This window comes from Procambarus clarkii, chromosome 41, assembly GCF_040958095.1.
Source record: "Procambarus clarkii isolate CNS0578487 chromosome 41, FALCON_Pclarkii_2.0, whole genome shotgun sequence".
In the NCBI taxonomy this organism is placed as follows: domain Eukaryota; kingdom Metazoa; phylum Arthropoda; class Malacostraca; order Decapoda; family Cambaridae; genus Procambarus; species Procambarus clarkii.
Window position 1 is genome coordinate 4,624,750 of NC_091190.1, and position 21,227 is coordinate 4,645,976.

General features: G+C 39.9%; 1 protein-coding gene across 1 annotated transcript; it reads left to right on the forward strand.

Moving 5' to 3' along the window:
* Window positions 1-18,276: 18,276 nt before the first annotated feature.
* On the forward strand, window positions 18,277-20,350 carry LOC138373060 (integumentary mucin A.1-like). Its single transcript, XM_069339081.1, has 2 exons — window positions 18,277-18,298; window positions 19,752-20,350. Exons 1-2 carry the CDS (start codon window positions 18,277-18,279, stop codon window positions 20,348-20,350), a joined length of 621 nt encoding a protein of 206 aa, XP_069195182.1.
* The last annotated feature ends 877 nt before the right edge of the window (window positions 20,351-21,227 follow it).

A 21,227-nucleotide genomic window follows, 5' to 3' on the forward strand; every position in this document is an offset into this window, starting at 1 on the left:
TAAGTACTGTGGTATTTTAACACAGAACAATTACTAGTATGCTATTAATGCGTACTAGGCAATGGATATAGTGGCTTGAGCCACTACAAACAATTTGTTTACTTAGATGTATAGATATGATAAATATTGGCTGATAGCTAGGTTAGGGTAGAATATGTAAAAATTATTCCAATGCAAAATCAAGAAGTTTCTTATGTATTTGCTATTGAAATATAATCTAGTTTCTAGACTATCTAGGTGCAAAGGGCCATAAATTGGTCCATTGGGCCTTGTTAACAGGAATAATCATCCGGTTCGAAGGACCATAAATGTGGGAAAAACTTGCAAGGATTGCTATGAGAGAAGAACTACCAGGGACTTGAACTGAACTAAATTACAAATTACTGTCTACAGTTTATTCAACTAAAGTCTCTAGCTAGGGTCGTAAATCCTAGCTCCTCTTTTCCTAATGACAGATTGTGGGCTGTAAGGGGCAGGTGGGGTGAATGAATTAGTTGATAGGTTGATTGAAGATCCACAGTCCACTTGTAGACAGGTATCTCACATCAGCTTGTATTTTATACATGGATAAGATTTAATAAATTCAGTTCTATGACTTAAGACTGGTTCTGGTTAAATCAGAGATTTAAACATGTACATAGTATAGCCTAGGACAATAACTATCAACAGCCAATACATTCTTATACTATAAACAACAATTTAAATTGTAGAAGTATGATAAATGACCTTAAACGGACCATTAGAAACAAAGGAGAAGACAACCCATATCAACACTTTCGGCAGCCTCCTCCTCCTCCATGGGAAGAATCGAGTCTAAAGATGATCATTGAAGGATTACCAGTTAGAGAATCAGATTGTGACTCGCAGAGGCTCAAAGCAGTCATAGAACAACAAATGGAAAGCATCTCAAGACCGACAACTACTCATCTTCACAAATGCATCAGTTGATCATAAAAGAGATTCTGCTGGGGCAGCAGATTACACTAACAACCACGAATCTTACTGGAGCATGAACAGTGGGTGATCAACATTTACTAACAAAAATATATGCCCTGAAAGAGACGCTAAATTATGTAATTGAGAATAATTTTAAAGATGTCATCATTCAGACTGACTAAATCTTTGCTCCAGACATTGTTATCCACCCTGCACAGAGATAATATAAAACTCATCACTGAAATCCAACTTTTAGGAAAAGAAGCACACAATCTAGGTCATATGGAGTTCTTAGTGATCTATTGCTTGCGGGTTGATTCAGATTTTGTCACATTTGTAGACTCAGAACGGATTCTGCATGTGCCAAAATTTGATGAAAAGCTGTACCCAAATGGATCCACGAGTGTCGTCGGGGGTTGGTCAGTAGTGGAGTTAATTTAATAAGCACTGACAAATCCCTATAGACGATTAATGGTGCGGTGGTCAACATACAGTAAATGATTAGGGGTGATCCTGGACATCATGGGTTCGAATCCTGACCAGGTCATATAGAGTTCTCAGTGATCTATAGCTTGAGCATTCATGCAGCCTTTTTTCACACACACTTTATATATATATATATATATATATATATATATATATATGTCGTACCTAGTAGCCAGAACGCACTTCTCAGCCTACTATGGAAGGCCCGATTTGCCTAATAAGCCAAGTTTTCCTGAATTAATATATTTTCTCTAATTTTTTTCTTATGAAATGATAAAGCTACCCATTTCATTATATATGAGGTCAATTTTTTTTATTGGAGTTAAAATTAACGTAGATATATGACCAAACCTAACCAACCCTACCTAACCTAACCTAACCTATCTTTAGAGGTTAGGTTAGGTTAGGTAGCAGAAAAAGTTAGGTTAGGTTAGTTTAGGTAGGTTAGGTAGTCGAAAAACAATTAATTCACGAAAACTTGGCTTATTAGGCAAATCGGGCCATGTATAGTAGGCTGAGAAGTGCGTTCTGGCTACTAGGTACGACATATATATATATATATATATATATATATATATATATATATATATATATATATATATATATATATATATATATATATATATTTATATATATATATATATATATATATATATATATATATATATATATATATATATATATATATATATATATATATATATATATGTCGTACCTAGTAGCCAGAATGCACTTTTCGGCCTACTATGCAAGGCCCGATTTGCCTAATAAGCCAAGTTTTCCTGAATTAATATATTTTCTCTAATTTTTTTCTTATGAAATGATAAAGCTACCCATTTCATTATGTATGAGGTCAATTTTTTTTTATTGGAGTTAAAATTAATGTAGATATATGACCGAACCTAACCAACCCTACCTAACCTAACCTAACCTATCTTTATAGGTTAGGTTAGGTTATGTAGCCGAAAAAGTTAGGTTAGGTTAGGTTAGGTAGGTTAGGTAGACGAAAAACAATTAATTCATGAAAACTTGGCTTATTAGGCAAATTGGGCCTTGCATAGTAGGCTGAGAAGTGCATTCTGGCTACTAGATACGACATATATATATATATATAAATATATATATATATATATATATATAAATATATATATATATATATATATATATATATATATATGTCGTACCTAGTAGCCAGAACGCACTTCTCAGCCTACTATGCAAGGCCCAATTTGCCTAATAAGCCAAGTTTTCATGAATTAATTGTTTTTCGACTACCAAACCTACCTAACCTAACCTAACCTAACTTTTTCGGCTACCTAACCTAACCTAACCTATAAAGATAGGTTAGGTTAGGTAGGGTTGGTTAGGTTCGGTCATATATCTACGTTAATTTTAACTCCAATAAAAAAAATTGACCTCATTCATAATGAAATGGGTTGCTTTATCATTTCATAAGAAAAAATTTAGAGAAAATATATTAATTCATGAAAACTTGGCTTATTAGGCAGATCGGGCCTTGCATAGTAGGCCGAGAAGTGCGTTCTGGCTACTAGGTACGACATATACATACATATATATATATATATATATATATATATATATATATATATATATATATATATATATATATATATATATATATATATGTATATATATATATGTATATATATTTATATATATATATATATATATATATATATATATATATATATATATATATATATATATATATATATATATATATTGTGACGGTAACACGTTGGTGTTCGGCTATTCAAAAGCTAGGGGTATGGCCTCGTCACATATAGAAACAAAAAATAGAAAATCTGGAACTTCGTCTGTGGTAAGGTAATGAGAAGACACACAAAACACAAGTAAATTTAACAATGAGATTTTAATTACGTTAGAAAAGCAAAACATGAATAAAATGGACATACAAATTGGAACATAAAATCAATCAATCAAAATAATAAGAATAATCAAATGACAAAATGAAAAGTTACGTTAAGACAAGTGAGTAATAACAAGTGTATAACAAACAATGTAAATAGGTGCAGGAATATTGGCTTTAAGCTGCCACCTCTCTTAGTACACGTAAGCCACAGCTTAGTCTACCAACGAGACGTGTTAACTTGTTGAAAGCACTGGATATTCTGAGGGCTGAGGTCGTGGTGGACCCAGACATCAGGTAGTGTGGTGGGTGGAGGGCAGGTGCAACTGGACACGCAGCCAATCAGCAATGAGCAGGCGACAGACAGGTAGTTTGGTGGTTCGAGGTGGAGCAGGTGTTCCTGGCTGCATACGTTTGCACTCTGGCAAACCTTGGTGGTGTATTTGTTGGATATTTCTTCCATATTAGTTGTATATAGATTTGTAGCGACGAACTTTGGAGGGAAGAGCAGGCTCAATCTCTTGAAGGAGATTATCGTCACAATATATATATATATATATATATATATATATATATATATATATATATATATGCAGAATAACCACATATGAAAAATAGAAAATGCTTAACGCGTTTTCGGCTAATTCGCCTTCATCAGAGCAAAGTAGAATGAGGATAAGATTGCTGATCAGACCTTTATATCCGCCTGGGCAGATCACCTGACCACCAAAAATAAGTGGAGGAAAGGAATTATAAGAAAGAAGGTAATTGCAGAAGGCCTGTTTCCCTGTGGTTGGCCTTCTGCAATTACCTTCTTTCTTATAATTCCTTTCCTCCACTTATTTTTGGTGGTCAGGTGATCTGCCCAGGCGGATATAAAGGTCTGATCAGCAATCTTATCCTCATTCTACTTTGCTCTGATGAAGGCGAATTAGCCGAAAACGCGTTAAGCATTTTCTATTTTTCATATGTGGTTATTCTGCATACTTGGATCAGTGTTTTTGTGATCATTGCTGCATATATATATATATATATATATATATATATATATATATATATATATATATATATATATATATATATATACTGGCTACTAGGTACGACATATATATATATATATATATATATATATATATATATATATATATATATATATATATATATATATATACATATATATATATATATATATGTATATATATGTCGTACCTAGTAGCCAGAACGCACTTCTTGGCCTACTATGCAAGGCCCAATTTGCCTTATAAGCCATTTTTCATGAATTAATTTTTTTTCGACTACCTAACCTAGCCTAACTTAACTTTTTCGGCTACCTAACCTAACCTATAAAGATAGGTTAGGTTACGTTAGGTAGGGTTGGTTAGATTCGGTCATATATCTACGTTAATTTTAGCTCCAATAAAAAAAAATTGACCTCATACATAATGAAATGGGTAGCTTTATCATTTCATAAGAAAAAAATTTGAGAAAATATATTAATTCAGGAAAACTTGGCTTATTATGCAAATATGGCCTTGCATAGTAGGCTGAGAAGTGCGTTCCTGCTACTAGGTATGACATATATATATATATATATATATATATATATATATATATATATATATATATATATATGCAAACAAGCCTGAATGGTCCCCAGGACATATGCAACTGAAAACTCACACCCCAGAAGTGACTCGAACCCATACTCCCAGAAGCAACGCAACTGGTATGTACAAGACGCCTTAATCCACTTGACCATCACGACCGGACATAATGAGGTGATAGCCGAGGCTATATGAACCACCCCACCACCGGCACTCGGATAGTTATCTTGGGCATAGCATTTTACCAAATCACCTCATTCTTTGGGGCACACACACATATATATATATATATATATATATATATATATATATATATATATATATATATATATATATATATACACACATATAAAAAGGGAAGGGAGTACCACCTCTGGCTGGAAGAAGGGGGACCCATAGCCTCGGAGGAAACCACACATAACGCATTGGAGGGAATGTAGGTCCCGACCAATACAGTTTCTGTGTGCTTTTCTCCTACCACCCCCTTCCTTTTTTTTTTTTTTTTTCCTTTATTGTGTATTTAAAGGTTACAAAACATACAAGACAAATGCCTAAAGGTTATGGATCTCTTGAAGCCCCTCCGCTTCCGGACAGGAACCGAGGACGCAGCAAGCATTTCCCCTCTGCATCGCCACACTGAGGCGCTGAAACAAAAAACTGGAAGCCCTTGGGTCTCTGGTGACGTCAATGAGCTTGGAACCCAATTCCTTGTGAAATCGCAAGGCACTCTTGCCCCAGGGGCCATGCGTCTCAGACGCTATGGGAACAAAGAGGTATTGTCCTTCCAGTCGCCTGTACTTGAGTGATTTTGCTGTTTCCCTGTGGTAGGCCGCACCACCTGCTTGATCAGCTCCGAAGTGTACATAAGTGTCAGCCAGGGTGGATACACATGTGTAGTCCCCCACCAACTGTCTACCCTCCTTCCATGAGTATATGGTTATGCCATCTGGGCGAAGTGCAGGGAAATCCGGGGTTTGGACCCCTAGGATGCGAGGTTCTCTCTCCACTGGGCACCCATCTGAGACGAGGCTTCTCTTGATGATGTCATTGACCTCGTTGTGTCTTGCATGCCAGCCCTTTGTGCTTCCGCAATGCAACCCATGCTGTCCGTATTGGTCTGCTTCCACCCTGTCTCAAATACACTTGTATTGAGTGTGAATTGGGGCACCAAGGCGGACGGCCACTGCTATACGAAGGGATGCTGGATCTAGGCGTGTGCCTATTGCTGACATGGGTACTGCCAGGAGGAAGTCTCCTGCATGGGGGGCACGCACTGCTCTGAGGTATGCCTTCTCCTTGTCTGATGTTGCAGCGCTGAGCATGGCATCAGCTACTTTTTCCACTAGAGGGTGGTCCCAGCCAGACTGTTTGTGTTGTTTTGTTGGCTATATAATGGTTGCTGGGGCTGCAAGAATATCCCACTGATTTGAACATTCAGTGAAAGCAGGATCGTGTATTCCTGCTGAATCTCTCAGGGTTGCAGGTAAGATATCTCTGACGAGGTCGTGCAATGCGTGGAAGGAGGAAAGGAAGGCTGGTAGAGCAATTTATATATATATATATATATATATGCGAACAAGCCAGAATGGTCCCCTGGACAATATGCAACTGAAAACTCACACCCCAGAAGTGACTCGAACCCATACTCCCAGAAGCAACGCAACTGGTATGTACAAGACGCCTTAATCCACTTGACCATCACGACCGGACAAAATGAGGTGATAGCCGAGGCTATTTGAACCACCCCACCGCCGGCACTCGGATAGTTATCTTGGGCATAGCATTTTACCAAATCACCTCATTCTTAGGGGCACACGTGAGGAACACAAATGCGAACAAGCCAGAATGGTCCCCTGGACAATATGCAACTGAAAACTCACACCCCAGAAGTGACTCGAACCCATACTCCCAGAAGCAACGCAACTGGCATGTACAAGACGCCTTAATCCACTTGACCATCACGACCGGACAAAATGAGGTGATAGCCGAGGCTATTTGAACCACCCCACCGCCGGCACTCGGATAGTTATCTTGGGCATAGCATTTTACCAAATCACCTCATTCTTAGGGGCACACGTGAGGAACACAAATGCGAACAAGCCAGAATGGTCCCCTGGACAATATGCAACTGAAAACTCACACCCCAGAAGTGACTCGAACCCATACTCCCAGAAGCAACGCAACTGGTATGTACAAGACGCCTTAATCCACTTGACCATCACGACCGGACAAAATGAGGTGATAGCCGAGGCTATTTGAACCACCCCACCGCCGGCACTCGGATAGTTATCTTGGGCATAGCATTTTACCAAATCACCTCATTCTTAGGGGCACACGTGAGGAACACAAATGCGAACAAGCCAGAATGGTCCCCTGGACAATATGCAACTGAAAACTCACACCCCAGAAGTGACTCGAACCCCTACTCCCAGAAGCAACGCAACTGGTATGTACAAGACGCCTTAATCCACTTGACCATCACGACCGGACAAAATGAGGTGATAGCCGAGGCTATTTGAACCACCCCACCGCCGGCACTCGGATAGTTATCTTGGGCATAGCATTTTACCAAATCACCTCATTCTTAGGGGCACACGTGAGGAACACAAATGCGAACAAGCCAGAATGGTCCCCTGGACAATATGCAACTGAAAACTATCCGAGTGCCGGCGGTGGGGTGGTTCAAATAGCCTCGGCTATCACCTCATTTTGTCCGGTCGTGATGGTCAAGTGGATTAAGGCGTCTTGTACATACCAGTTGCGTTGCTTCTGGGAGTATGGGTTCGAGTCACTTCTGGGGTGTGAGTTTTCAGTTGCATATTGTCCAGGGGACCATTCTGGCTTGTTCGCATTTGTGTTCCTCACGTGTGCCCCTAAGAATGAGGTGATTTGGTAAAATGCTATGCCCAAGATAACTATCCGAGTGCCGGCGGTGGGGTGGTTCAAATAGCCTCGGCTATCACCTCATTTTGTCCGGTCGTGATGGTCAAGTGGATTAAGGCGTCTTGTACATACCAGTTGCGTTGCTTCTGGGAGTATGGGTTCGAGTCACTTCTGGGGTGTGAGTTTTCAGTTGCATATTGTCCAGGGGACCATTCTGGCTTGTTCGCATTTGTGTTCCTCACGTGTGCCCCTAAGAATGAGGTGATTTGGTAAAATGCTATGCCCAAGATAACTATCCGAGTGCCGGCGGTGGGGTGGTTCAAATAGCCTCGGCTATCACCTCATTTTGTCCGGTCGTGATGGTCAAGTGGATTAAGGCGTCTTGTACATACCAGTTGCGTTGCTTCTGGGAGTATGGGTTCGAGTCACTTCTGGGGTGTGAGTTTTCAGTTATATATATATATATATATATATATATATATATATATATATATATATATATATATATATATATATATATATATATATATATATATATATATATATAAATTGCTCTACCAGCCTTCCTTTCCTCCTCCCACGCATCGCACGACCTCGTCAGAGATATCTTACCTGCAACCCTGACAGATTTAGCAGGAATATATATATATATATATATATATATATATATATATATATATATATATATATATATATATATATATATATATATATATATATATATATATAAATTGCTCTACCAGCCTTCCTTTCCTCCTCCCACGCATCGCACGACCTCGTCAGAGATATCTTACCTGCAACCCTGAGAGATTCAGCAGGAATACACGATCCTGCTTTCACTGAATGTTCAAATCAGTGGGATATTCTTGCAGCCCCAGCAACCATTGTATAGCCAACAAAACAACACAAACAGTCTGGCTGGGACCACCCTCTAGTGGAAAAAGTAGCTGATGCCATGCTCAGCGCTGCAACATCAGACAAAAATCAGGAGATACAACTGACGATTTACTATAAAACCAAAAAAAACGGCCAGCCTACTCATGAGAAACTCTCCAGACACAAAGCAGAACGCTTTAAAAGAGACCAACGTCGTCTATGCCTTCAAATGCCCACTTGGGGACTGTAAGTCTCAAAGAACTCAGTATATAGGCAAGACAACAACATCTCTTTCCAGGCGATTAACGATGCATAAGCAACAGGTTTCCATTAAGGAACATATATTCTCTTCCCACAACCAAACCATCACCAGAGAAATCTTAGCAAACAACACAGAAATCATCGATAGATACAGCGATAGCAGGCGGCTTGACATCTGCGAGGCACTACACATCAAGAAGTCAACACCAGCAATCAACAGCCAATTAATGCACAACTATATTCTACCCACTTCAAGACTCCGCTCCAATATAGAAGCATCAAGAAATATGGACCAATAGGCTTTCTACAATCACTTCTATTCAATAACCATTGTTTCATGTTCTGGCTTGTGTTGATGAAATTAATACCTTATTAAATACCACCTCACCCCATCCACCTCACTCAAAAGTAGATATAAACAAAATCGGAGATGTGTAAGTTCTATTCAGTTGTGTATGTGTTAACTAAAATCTTTGAAAATGTAATAAGTTTTACGAAACGCGCTCAAGTGTCGCGTCAGACTAGAAATAAAAATGAATTTTGGAGAATTGATTTTTGAATTACCTCCAACAGTGAAAAGAAATGTACGAAAGATTGAGAAAATTCGTGTTAGAATTATTAATCTTACTTTTTCGGTCATACTTAATAATATATGTCTACAGGAAAGACTGCTACCAAAATATACTAATATATATATATATATATATATATATATATATATATATATATATATATATATATATATATATATATATATATATATATATATATATATATACATTAATTCATGAAAACTTGGCTTATTAGGCAAATCGGGCCTTGAATAGTAGGCTGAGAAGTGCGTTCTGGCTATTAGGTACGACATATATATATATATATATATATATATGTCGTACCTAATAGCCAGAACGCACTTCTCAGCCTACTATTCAAGGGCCGATTTGCCTAATAAGCCAAGTTTTCATGAATTAATGTTTTTTCGTCTACCTAACCTACCTAACCTAACCTAACCTAGCTTTTTTTGGCTACCTAACCTAACCTTACCTATAAATACAGGTTAGGTTAGGTTAGGTAGGGTTGGTTAGGTTCGGTCATATATCTACGTTAATTTTAACTCCAATAAAAAAAAATTGACCTCATACATAGAGAAAAGGGTTGCTTTATCATTTCATAAGAAAAAAATTATAGTAAATATATTAATTCAGGAAAACTTGGCTTATTAGGCAAATCGGGCCTTGAATAGTAGGCTGAGAAGTGAGTTCTGGCTACTAGGTACGACATATATATATATATATATATATATATGTCGTACCTAGTAGCCAGAACGCACTTCTCAGTCTACTATGCAGGGCCCGATTTGCCTAATGAGCCAAGTTTTCATGAATTAATTGTTTTTCGACTACCTAACCTACCTAACCTAACCTAACCTAACTTTTTTGGCTACCTAACCTAACCTAACCTTTAAAAAAAGGTTAGGTTAGGTTAGGTAGGGTTGGTTAGGTTCGGTCATATATTTACGTTAATTTTAACTCAAATAAAAAAAAATTGACCTCATACATAATGAAATGGGTAGCTTAATCATTTCATAAGAAAAAAAATAAAAGAAAATATATTATTTCAGGAAAATTTGGCTTATTAGGCAAGTCGGGCCTTGCATAGTAGGCTGAGAAGTGCATTCTGGCTACTAGGTACGACATATATATATATATATATATATATATATATATATATATATATATATATATATATATATATATATATATATATATATATATATATATATATATATATATATATATTCGCGTTCTCACCCCTTCTTTCCTTATATAGTTAGGGTTATTCCCGCGCGGCTATCGCTCCCCTGTTCTTGGGCACCACTACTCGCCCTGGGAGCCCCCTAGTCTACCAAGGCACTACCTGTGCCCCATCCTTGCACCACTAGTGAGTGGAGAAATCCAATCCAACCCCACCTCTGGTACTCGAATTTATCCGTCGCGATACTGGGAAAATATACAGGTAAATCCTTACCTCTTTTTCTCTCTCACTCAAGGTCGCCAGGTGGGTGCTTACATTTCCGTCCCAGCAACACTTCTCAGTGGTCTAGTTAAATGCCACGAACCAAGGTCTCAAATACAAGTGCAGTGAACTAATAAATGACTTACTCAACTAACCCTAGAGAATGGAGGCTCACTCAAACACATTGGTAAAATCGATGACAAGTTTACTGAAGAAAACTACATCGAATCCACATAAAGAATAATATAGGTGGAAGTGTCAGACGGCGGCAACACTTCTCTCTCGCCTCTGGCAACACAGTCAGCTGGACGATTCGCAAGTTCGCTCCTGGCCTCTTGAATCCAGCCACTTCCTCTAACTGCTCAAAATGTCATAGCGCTCACACACATGTAATAATATATAATTGTCTCATGTATACATGAGTAACCTGGCTTCAAGCCTAACCCTACCATACTGGCAGTAATAATAATAAAGACAATGGTCCTGACATGAATGATATTCTAGCTCACCTAGATCAAGGGGTAATGGGGAGGGAATTTATCTACCTTAACTCTTTCTGCTACAATGTCGACATACTCTCTGGGGAGGGTTGCTGAGGTTCTCGGTCCTGGCGTTCGATCCTCCGTTGATCAAGATCTTGTACACACATGGTCCTCGGTCGACTCGTAGATGCGCTTCCTCGCCGTCCTCACACTCTGCATTCAGACCCTCCTCCTCCTCCTGAGGTCTTGGAGACAAGTCCCTGTGCACGTCGTCTTCTTCCTCCCACACTGGAACTGTAGTCAAACTTGCAGTCCGGTTCGGTGTCCCCTTCTCAGGCTTCCAGTGGACTTGCCCCAGGCACAGCAGCTCGCCTGATGCGTTTGAACGTGGCCCGTGGGAGGTGTCCTCACGATCTCGCCAAATTCCTTAATTTGTTCCTTATTTATTTACCAGCAATATCATCTCATATGTAAAAATAAAGAGGTGCCATTATCTAAATATATACAACACTGAGAACTGTGAAGACATGCTAATATATATTCTCAGGAAGGTTGGCTTCCCGATAGTATAGGAATGCGTATTATCTCATATAATATTAAACAGGTAACTGGATATCAGCTAAATGATATCTGAGTACAAACTCAGAAATATTTTTTTTATTGAAGTCGTTATAAATTATAACGACAGTATATAATTTTATTTACAGTATAAATGAAATTTAATTTACAGTATAAATATAATTTAGTTCACAGTATAATTATTATTTAATTTACAGTATAAATATAATTTAATTTTCAGGATAAATATAATTTAATTTATTGTATAAATTAATTTAATTTACAGTATAAATTAATCTAATTTACAGTATTTATTAATCTAATTTACAGAATAAATATAATTTATAATGTAAAACTGTATAAATATAATTTACAGTATAAGTTATATAATAACATGGCATTGTTTACAGATTTGCAGAGGTGATAATTGTTCCAAACAGTCCGCCAAAGAACGGGGCTTGTGTACTCAATATGAACTCACTTCGAGCTCTGCTGGATTCCACAATGGCAAGTTGTGACAACTGGAAGGACCCAGAAGGTATTGGGATTGACTCTTATACCTTCTATTACTCTCAATCGAACACCGAAAAAACTCTAGCATCATCGGGGTTTAATACTGTGAATCTGATATTTCCAGTGGGTATTTTTGACGTCTGGTGCAGAATTGCTGATAAGTTTGAGAGTTTCACGAATGTGTATGTTGGCAAGGTGAATGCCTCGATGATTACAAAGGAAGAATTCCAGTTATACAACCCTTCGAATGTTCTTCGTAAATTGTCTGCAACAGGTGACCAAATAACAATGGCGATGGTGTTGATCTCACTTGCATCCATTAAAGATCATGCTGACTGGCTTTCATTAAGTGACGGTTCTTTCAGTAATATGTCAGTAAGTGAAGTCAATGCCAGGCTTACTCAAGTGTCAAATATGAATGAAGAGGCTCTTAAATTTGCTGCTGATACTATGGACTTTGCCTCACTATCTCAACTTAGTGTCGGTGCTGGAGTCTTGAAATCCACTGTTTGTGGCATTTTGACTCAAGAAAAAGCTGCTTATACAGTTGATATGGAATTCCGGAAAAAAAACCTTATTTTTATGACTAAAATGGTGGAAAAGTTAAATGTTACTCCTATTTACTCACCATATGACATACAGCCATTTGCCTCTAGCTTTTTGGATGCTGCGGTTTGCATCCTCAAAAGTATGAATGAAGTTATTGAGAACCCAACACTCAGCCCGCCTGGAGACTTGGCCAAGGCTTCTTCTCTTGACTATGAAACAGGTATTGACCAAACGAAAAAAGGGTTTGAAATTTCCATAGACCCTGTAACCCAAATGAGGCAAAATGTGCTGGAAATCACAAGACAAAGAGCAAAGGGCGTGGTTCAGAAAATGTTTGAATTAGTTGACGTTCTTGGCACTGTTATTTTAGCCAAATGTGTTGTTGGGGTGAAATTCAGTGAACAAGGAGACAGTGGAGCAGGAATGTTGGTTACCAAAGTTCCAGAAAACACCTTAGCGGATGGAGTGGAGATACGCCCACAGAATAGTTTGAACGCTTCAGTGAAATTTCCAGGGTCATTTTGCCCCTCTCGTTATAGTCAAAATTACAGTGATTGCACAAATGTTGCAGGCTTCACAGCTGTGGTGTGGCCATGTTTAACTCATGTTTACCCACAGAGTAAGACGTATCTATCAAAGCAGACTACTGTCATAACTCTTAGAGTATTTGTGGAAGATAAGGACGTCACTGTTGACAATGAAACACAGCCAATAACCCTGGTAATTCCTCGGCGTCCTGAGTCATTACCTGATCCTGTTTCTGTTGTGGGAAATACTGCTATTAATGACCTCGTCCCCTTTGTGTACCATTCCTTCAACGTGTCCAGTGCCGATTCTGCTTTCACTGTAGAGATTCATCCGGACGGAATCACGCCGCCCAAGTTGGTTATTCTAAGAGACTACAAGAGATTACCAACGCCATCTCAGTATGAAATGATTTCTTATGTGAAAAAAATTACTCTGAATGAAAATGGAACATATTCATGGTTTGTAAGTAACATAGACAATAAGAACAGAACTGGGAATTTTTATGTTGCATTAGCCATTCTCAAAGATGGTGTCACTCTTCCTGACCCTAGAAGCAATGCTACTCTGCACAAAGAAGATTTTAGTGTTGACTTCAACTTTAACTATACGTTCCGTGTGATAACATCGGGATGTTACTTCTACAACTCAACAATTGATGTTTGGTCAGGCATCGGCATGACGGTCGTGGACGCTAACAGCACCCACACTAGTTGCCACACTCTTCATTTAGCTTCCTTTGGATCTGGATATTCTCCTTCGCCAAACGCGATTGATTTTGACTACATATTCGCTGCAGCTGGTTTTGTTAACAACTTGATAATATATCTAGTTATCATCATAACTCTCGTTTGCTATGTAATAATGATGATTTGGGCTCGTTTTATGGACAAAAAAGATATTCAGTATCGAGGGGTTACTGCCCTGGAGGACAATAATGCTGAAGATAAATATTTATATGAAGTAACTTTCACCACCGGGCCCGACAAAGAAGCTGGAACTGACTCTAATATCCAGTTTATTGTATCAGGAGAATGTGATGAAACTGATGTCAGAGCTCTGCCACCCTCAGACAACAGACGATATCACCGCTACAGTGTTGATGCGTTTGTGATGAGCACACATGGACCGCTGGGAAATATTGACACCCTACGCATCTGGCATGACAACACTGGCAGATTTCCATTTGACAGCTGGCAGCTGCAGACAGTAGTGATCCGTGACCTTCAGACGCGAGATAAGTTTATATTTCAAGCAAACACCTGGCTTGCTTTAGATCACGACGACAAGAAAATTGACGTATTGCTGGAGACCTCAGACGGCGAGACTAATGAAGAATTCGTCACAGGTTTCTACAACAAGGGAAACAGAGGTGCAAATGAAGATCACATGTGGATATCAATATTCCTGCGACCTACCGGCTCCCGGTACAGTAGAAAAGAACGAGTGTCAGTGGCTACATTATACCTGTACTTGTCAATGTTGATCAACGCTGCCTGCTACCATATACTTAGTGACACGCCTCGCACCGGTGTGTTTGAGTACAGCTCCTTCACCGTGTCTATTCAGCAGGCCATCATTGGCTTGGCTTCTGGCGTTATGGCTTATCCTGTCATTCTTCTACTCGTATTTATCTTCAAAAGATCGAGACCTCGCAGACTAAAGAAGTGCCGTTCACTGGAAGCTGCAGCCAAGCAACGGAGAAATCAGCACATCGAAAGTGGGACGGACACAGAGAAAGACAACCTGTTGAGAGACTATGACTTAACGACCCGTCAGACACGCAGTAACCGCAGCAAAGATGAGAGTCCTGTGAGATGCATCCCATGGTGGACGCGATGGCTGGCTTGGCTTCTCATACTGGCCGGAATAGGCGTCTGCGCGTTCTTCGTGTGGTCGTACGGAACCATGTGGGGAGAGATCAAAACTGTGAAGTGGTTCTCCTCCTTCGTTATTTCTTTTTTCATATCGGTTCTTGTTACTCAGTGGCTCAAGGTACTTTTAGCAACCACAATTGCAGTAGTTTGTTGCAAGGCTCAGAACACCATGACTGAAGACATAGACTGTGATGAAGAATTGCCGGAGCTTCGCTATGATGAGGAATGGAAGAATGTTCAGCCCATGGACCCCTCCGTCAAACGCAAGGCAAGTCCAGTATATCTTTTACAATTATCAAATAAACGTATTGTGTTCTGTAGTAACAACACATATAACCAAACACTATAAAGTAGGGAAAATCTGAAGGAGTCGTGATGAGGATTCGAACCTATGCGGTGGGTGTTCCCAGGCTCACGCTCTAGACGATAGACCTCGACATGGCCCGAAGGATTGCAACCTGAGGTACTACCGTACCCACGAGGATTCCTGAGGATTCACTAAAGCCAAATCAGGAATTTACACAATCCCCCAATGCATTCAGCAGTCTCCGTGCGGTAGTGGTAAGATGCTCGCCTAGCGTTTCGCGAGCGCTTTGTCCTGGGTTCGTATCCTGGCCGGGGAGGATTTACTGGGCGCAAATCCCTAATTGTAGCCTCTGTCTAATCCAACATTAAAATGGGTACCTGGTTGTTAAACGATTTGGCGGGTCGTATTCCTGGTAATATTAGGATTAAGGACCTGCCCGAAACGTTATGCGTGCTAGTGGCTGTGCAAGAATGTAAAAACTCTTGTATATATAAATAAACAATTAGGGCTCTGTCATACAGGAATGTTCTACCTCTGACGTTTCCTTATTCGATCTTACGGATTTTCTCATTGATTCAGTCACGTTAGTGTCATTACTCACTATAAAGTATTTCGTTATATAACAGCTATTATATATAGCCGAAAAACATCTCCTGCAACCCTTATTAATGAAACTAATTCTGAACCATAATCAATTTATAATACACTTGACTTTTACTTTTCCACCGTTAGGCTCTTCACATCTATCCCTTTAATTACTTATTGTGAAACTCAAAAAGAAATGTATTTATTGGACTTTACCGCATTTTCTCAGTTCATATGCAAAAATATGTTTCCACTCATAACTACAGTCTACCCTGACCTTGTTCAGCCCACAGCGGGAGGACTTGTTGGGAGTCATTACGAGCTGATCACGTCATCTCCCGTATCCCACATTACGGGAGATAATAATAAGATCTTTGGATTGATATCACACCAAACATGTCCCCAGAAACCCACATCAAAAGGATATCATCAGCGGCCTATGCTAGATTGGCTAACATAAGAACTGCCTTTAAAAACTTGTGTAAGGTATAGTTCAGGACCCTGTATACCACTTATGTCAGACTAATCCTGGAGTATTCAGCTACAGCCTGAAGTTCATACCTAGTTAAACACAAGAAAAGTTAGGGATGATTCAGAGGTATACAATCAGACTAGTTTCGGAACTGAGAGGTATGAGCTACAAGGAAAGGCTAAGAGAGCTTAACCTCAGATCCCTGAAAAATAGAAGAATAAGGGGAGACATGATTACTACTTATAAAATTCTCAGGGGAATTGACAGTGTGGACAAAGTCAAACTCTTTTGCACGGGTGGAACACGAACAAGGGGATTCAGGTGGAAACCTAGTACCCAAATGAGCCACAGAGGCATTCGAATTTTTTTTTCAGGGTCAGGGTAGTAAACAAATGGAATGCATTAAGCAGTGATGTGGTGGAAACAGACTCCAAACATACGAATGTAGATATGATTGGGCCCAGTAAGCTCAAGAGTCTGTACACCAGTTGATTGACTAGAGGGGGGTTGCAAAGAACCAAAGCTAACCCCCCCCCCCCCGCAAGCACAATTAGGTGAATACATTCCAGAACTAAATACAAATGTGTTATCATATATTGAACAAAGATTACTTCCATGTTGAATGGAGGACTATGATCACCCTCTGTATTGTGCCAATGGGGGAATGTGTGTAACCCAGCCACACAACCCAGACAAAAATAATTGGATTGATGTGTACAGATTTCACCAATTACAACCAGAGCAACTGCATGCAACACAGAGTGGCACCTTCTGTGTCACTATGCAAGCAGTCAATTGTATGCGAGAGCAACCTTCGAGATTCGCAGGACCCCGGCAGACGAGAGTATGGCAGAGGACAATAAATCCCTCCAGTGATGATAAAGTAATCTCCCGTCACTAGGACGTCGTCCTGCCCCAGTGTCTTGGCCCTATAAAAAGTGCAACACTTACGGTTCCCACAAGATCTGTAGACTGGTGCGAGGTTGTAGGTCAGCGATACCCTTGAGTCTGTACCCAGTGTGTAACAGAGTAGTAATGCTGTAGGAAGGTGTACTCGGGAAGGAATAGACTGGAAAGTGTTGTTGTGATTACAAAAATAAGTTTATTCATTAAACTCATAGCTTATAACAGACCATCCTCCTGTCTTGGTAGTACTTATAGTAACGATGATGGCCACCTAACATATATTGAAATAAAAGGCAATTACAGAGTAGAAATCGGTACTATTGAATTTTGACAAATTGGAAAAGATTTGTATTTATGTTGCAAAGACGTCTTAACCATACTAGGCCTAATACACGCTATCTGAAGCCTAATATAGTACATATATGTGCTATACCAAGCCTAGGAATATTTAAGTTTGTTTTTACTTATATTTTGTTTTCCAGCTCTAAAGAGCGAATAGTACCAAAGTGTACTATCTATTTTCTTTTACTTCTATCGTGTATATGTACGATGGTGCACATAGTCACAAAAGGTAATATTTAAACAAGAGGATGGGCTGCTTATACACAACAGAGAGCTGCTCTTACAGTAATAAACAAGAGGATGGGCTGCTTATACACAACAGAGAGCTGCTCTTACAGTAATAAACAAGAGGATGGGCTGCTTATACACAACAGAGAGCTGCTCTTACAGTAATAAAGAGCTTCACTTTAGCAAAGCTAAACAATAGCACAACTCAGCAGGAAATCATTACCAAGGACCTAGTTCACTGAGACCCTCACCTTGCCTTCTTGAGCAGGCACACTTAGATTTATTTATTTATTTTGTTTATTTATATATACCAGAAGGTACATTGGGTTTGTGAGAGAACATAACATTAATGTGCAGACGATGAGTCACCATAACGTGATTGAAGATATGAAGACCAAGCCACACAACACAAGATGAAGAGACGACGACGTTTCGGTCCGTCCTGGATCATTATCAAGCCGAATATATCATTGATATGTTATGTGTTCATACAGTGAACCAATGACCAAAGAGCCAGAGCCCAACCCTCGCAAGCACAACTAGGTGAGTACGGTGAACATGGTGTTCACACAAGAGAACAAGACTGAACTCTCGTGATTCGCTCCTCCACTAACTGCTTGCGACACTGGCAATAACAACGGTGCATTGTAGGGCGTTACAACTATACACTCGTATAATACTCAGCACATGTTAATCAATGGCAATTGAATAGTTTATGCATACTAATTAATCTCTGGAAGTGAATAGCACATACAAGTCTCACAGACAGTAATGAGAGAATCATATTACACATCACAAAGACATAATAACAATGAAAATCTATCAACAGACACTGAAAAATAATAATCAATGCTTTTAGAACATGTCATTCTGACCATTAACTCAATCAATAGACTAACACGTGGGAGTCGGGACACTCTAATGTTCACTTGCAATTAATAAAGTCACACAGACAAATAATGACAATGAACTGAACTGGTCACTAGAGCCCCAATGTGTGTAGAATGAAGACAATCCATAACACCTGAGCAAGGGTGTGGACATTACCACCCCGGGCTAACGAGCTCACAATGCAACGTCACCCCCTTTTTATCTGTATTATAAACTGCAAATATTTAAAAAAAAATTAAGGAATCATTCATTGAAGAGTACACCAACAGCGCAGGATACAACACGAACAGCATAGCATACAACACCAACAGCACGGGATACAACACGAACAGCATAGCATACAACACCAACAGCACGGGATACAACACGAACAGCATAGCATACAACACCAACAGCACGGGATACAACACGAACAGCATAGCATACAACACCAACAGCACGGGATACAACACGAACAGCATAGTATACAACACCAACAGCACGGGATACAACACGAACAGCATAGTATACAACACCAACAGCACGGGATACAACACGAACAGCATAGCATACAACACCAACAGCACAGGATACAACACCAACAGCACAGATTACAACACCAACAACACAGGATACAACACCAACAGCACAGGATACAACTCCAACATCACAGGATTTAACACCAACAACACAGGATACAACATCAACAACACAGGATACAACTCCAACAGCACAGGATGTAACACCAACAACACAGGATACAACACCAACAGCACAGGATACAACACCAACAGCACAGGATACAACAACAGCACAGGATACAACTTCAACAGCACAGGATACAACACTAACAGCACAGGATACAACACCAACAGCACAGGATACAACACCAACAACACAGGATACAACACCAACAGCACAGGATACAACACCAACAGCACAGGATACAACGCCAACAACAAAGGATACAACGCCAACAGCACAGGATACAACACCAACAGCACAGGATACAACACCAACAACACAGGTTACAACACCAACAGCACAGGATACAACACCAACAGCACAGGATACAACGCCAACAACAAAGGATACAACGCCAACAGCACAGGATACAACACCAACAACACAGGATATAACATACCATTACAAGCCAAACACACCAGACAAAACTGAAACATAACAGAAAATATGCATATACACCCAGGATTCACAAGTACATGCATCAGGGAACAAAGCTAACGCGCACAGAACAGGGAAACAGAATTATATTATTGGAAACAGAAAGGCACGGCCAAAACAACCAGTACTAGGCACACAAGGAAAGAAACAACATATACTAGTGACAAATAAACACACACAAAGGCCACAAAACAAAACTAAGGCCGTTACCACTACCAACACAATAAACATGGAACAGGATAACACTTAGCAGCCCCAATAAGGGAACCGGAAAATTAAACAAAATTGCAAAAAATAAAAAATACGGAAGAAGGTAACACCTAACAGCCCCAACAAGGGCAATGTAGAGGAAGTTTGCAAAAGGCAGGAACCGGCAAAGGAGCCACCCCACCCTGCACCTTCCCTTCACAACGACTGCCTCATTCACCCCATCCTCGCTATCCAAAGGCTCCAAAGAGTCCTTACCACCATGGGACCGGCACAAACGGCACCAAACACAGCCCTATAGTCAGAGCCTCATCCACACACACTGTCCTGATGGCAGCCCCATAGGGCGCCCCACTGGTTTCGCACAAGCCTCTGGGACAGGCTCAACAGCTGGCAGGCAGGCAGGCGGTACAGCACCAACTGCCAACACGTCCGTAGAAACCTCCTGGAATCGGAGGGGCGGGAAATGACACTCCCGGAAGATAATGATGCGAGCAGCTGCCTTCACGATGCAAGCCACCGCTAGATGATCCGGTTAGACCGGTAGATCTCACCGTCGATCTAGTTATACTGGTATGACCACTACAAATCTTTCAAGATGACTGACCTGCCATCTGGTGCCCCCAAAACCATGTGATAATTGCCCATAACATAATTGCCCTAGACACTGA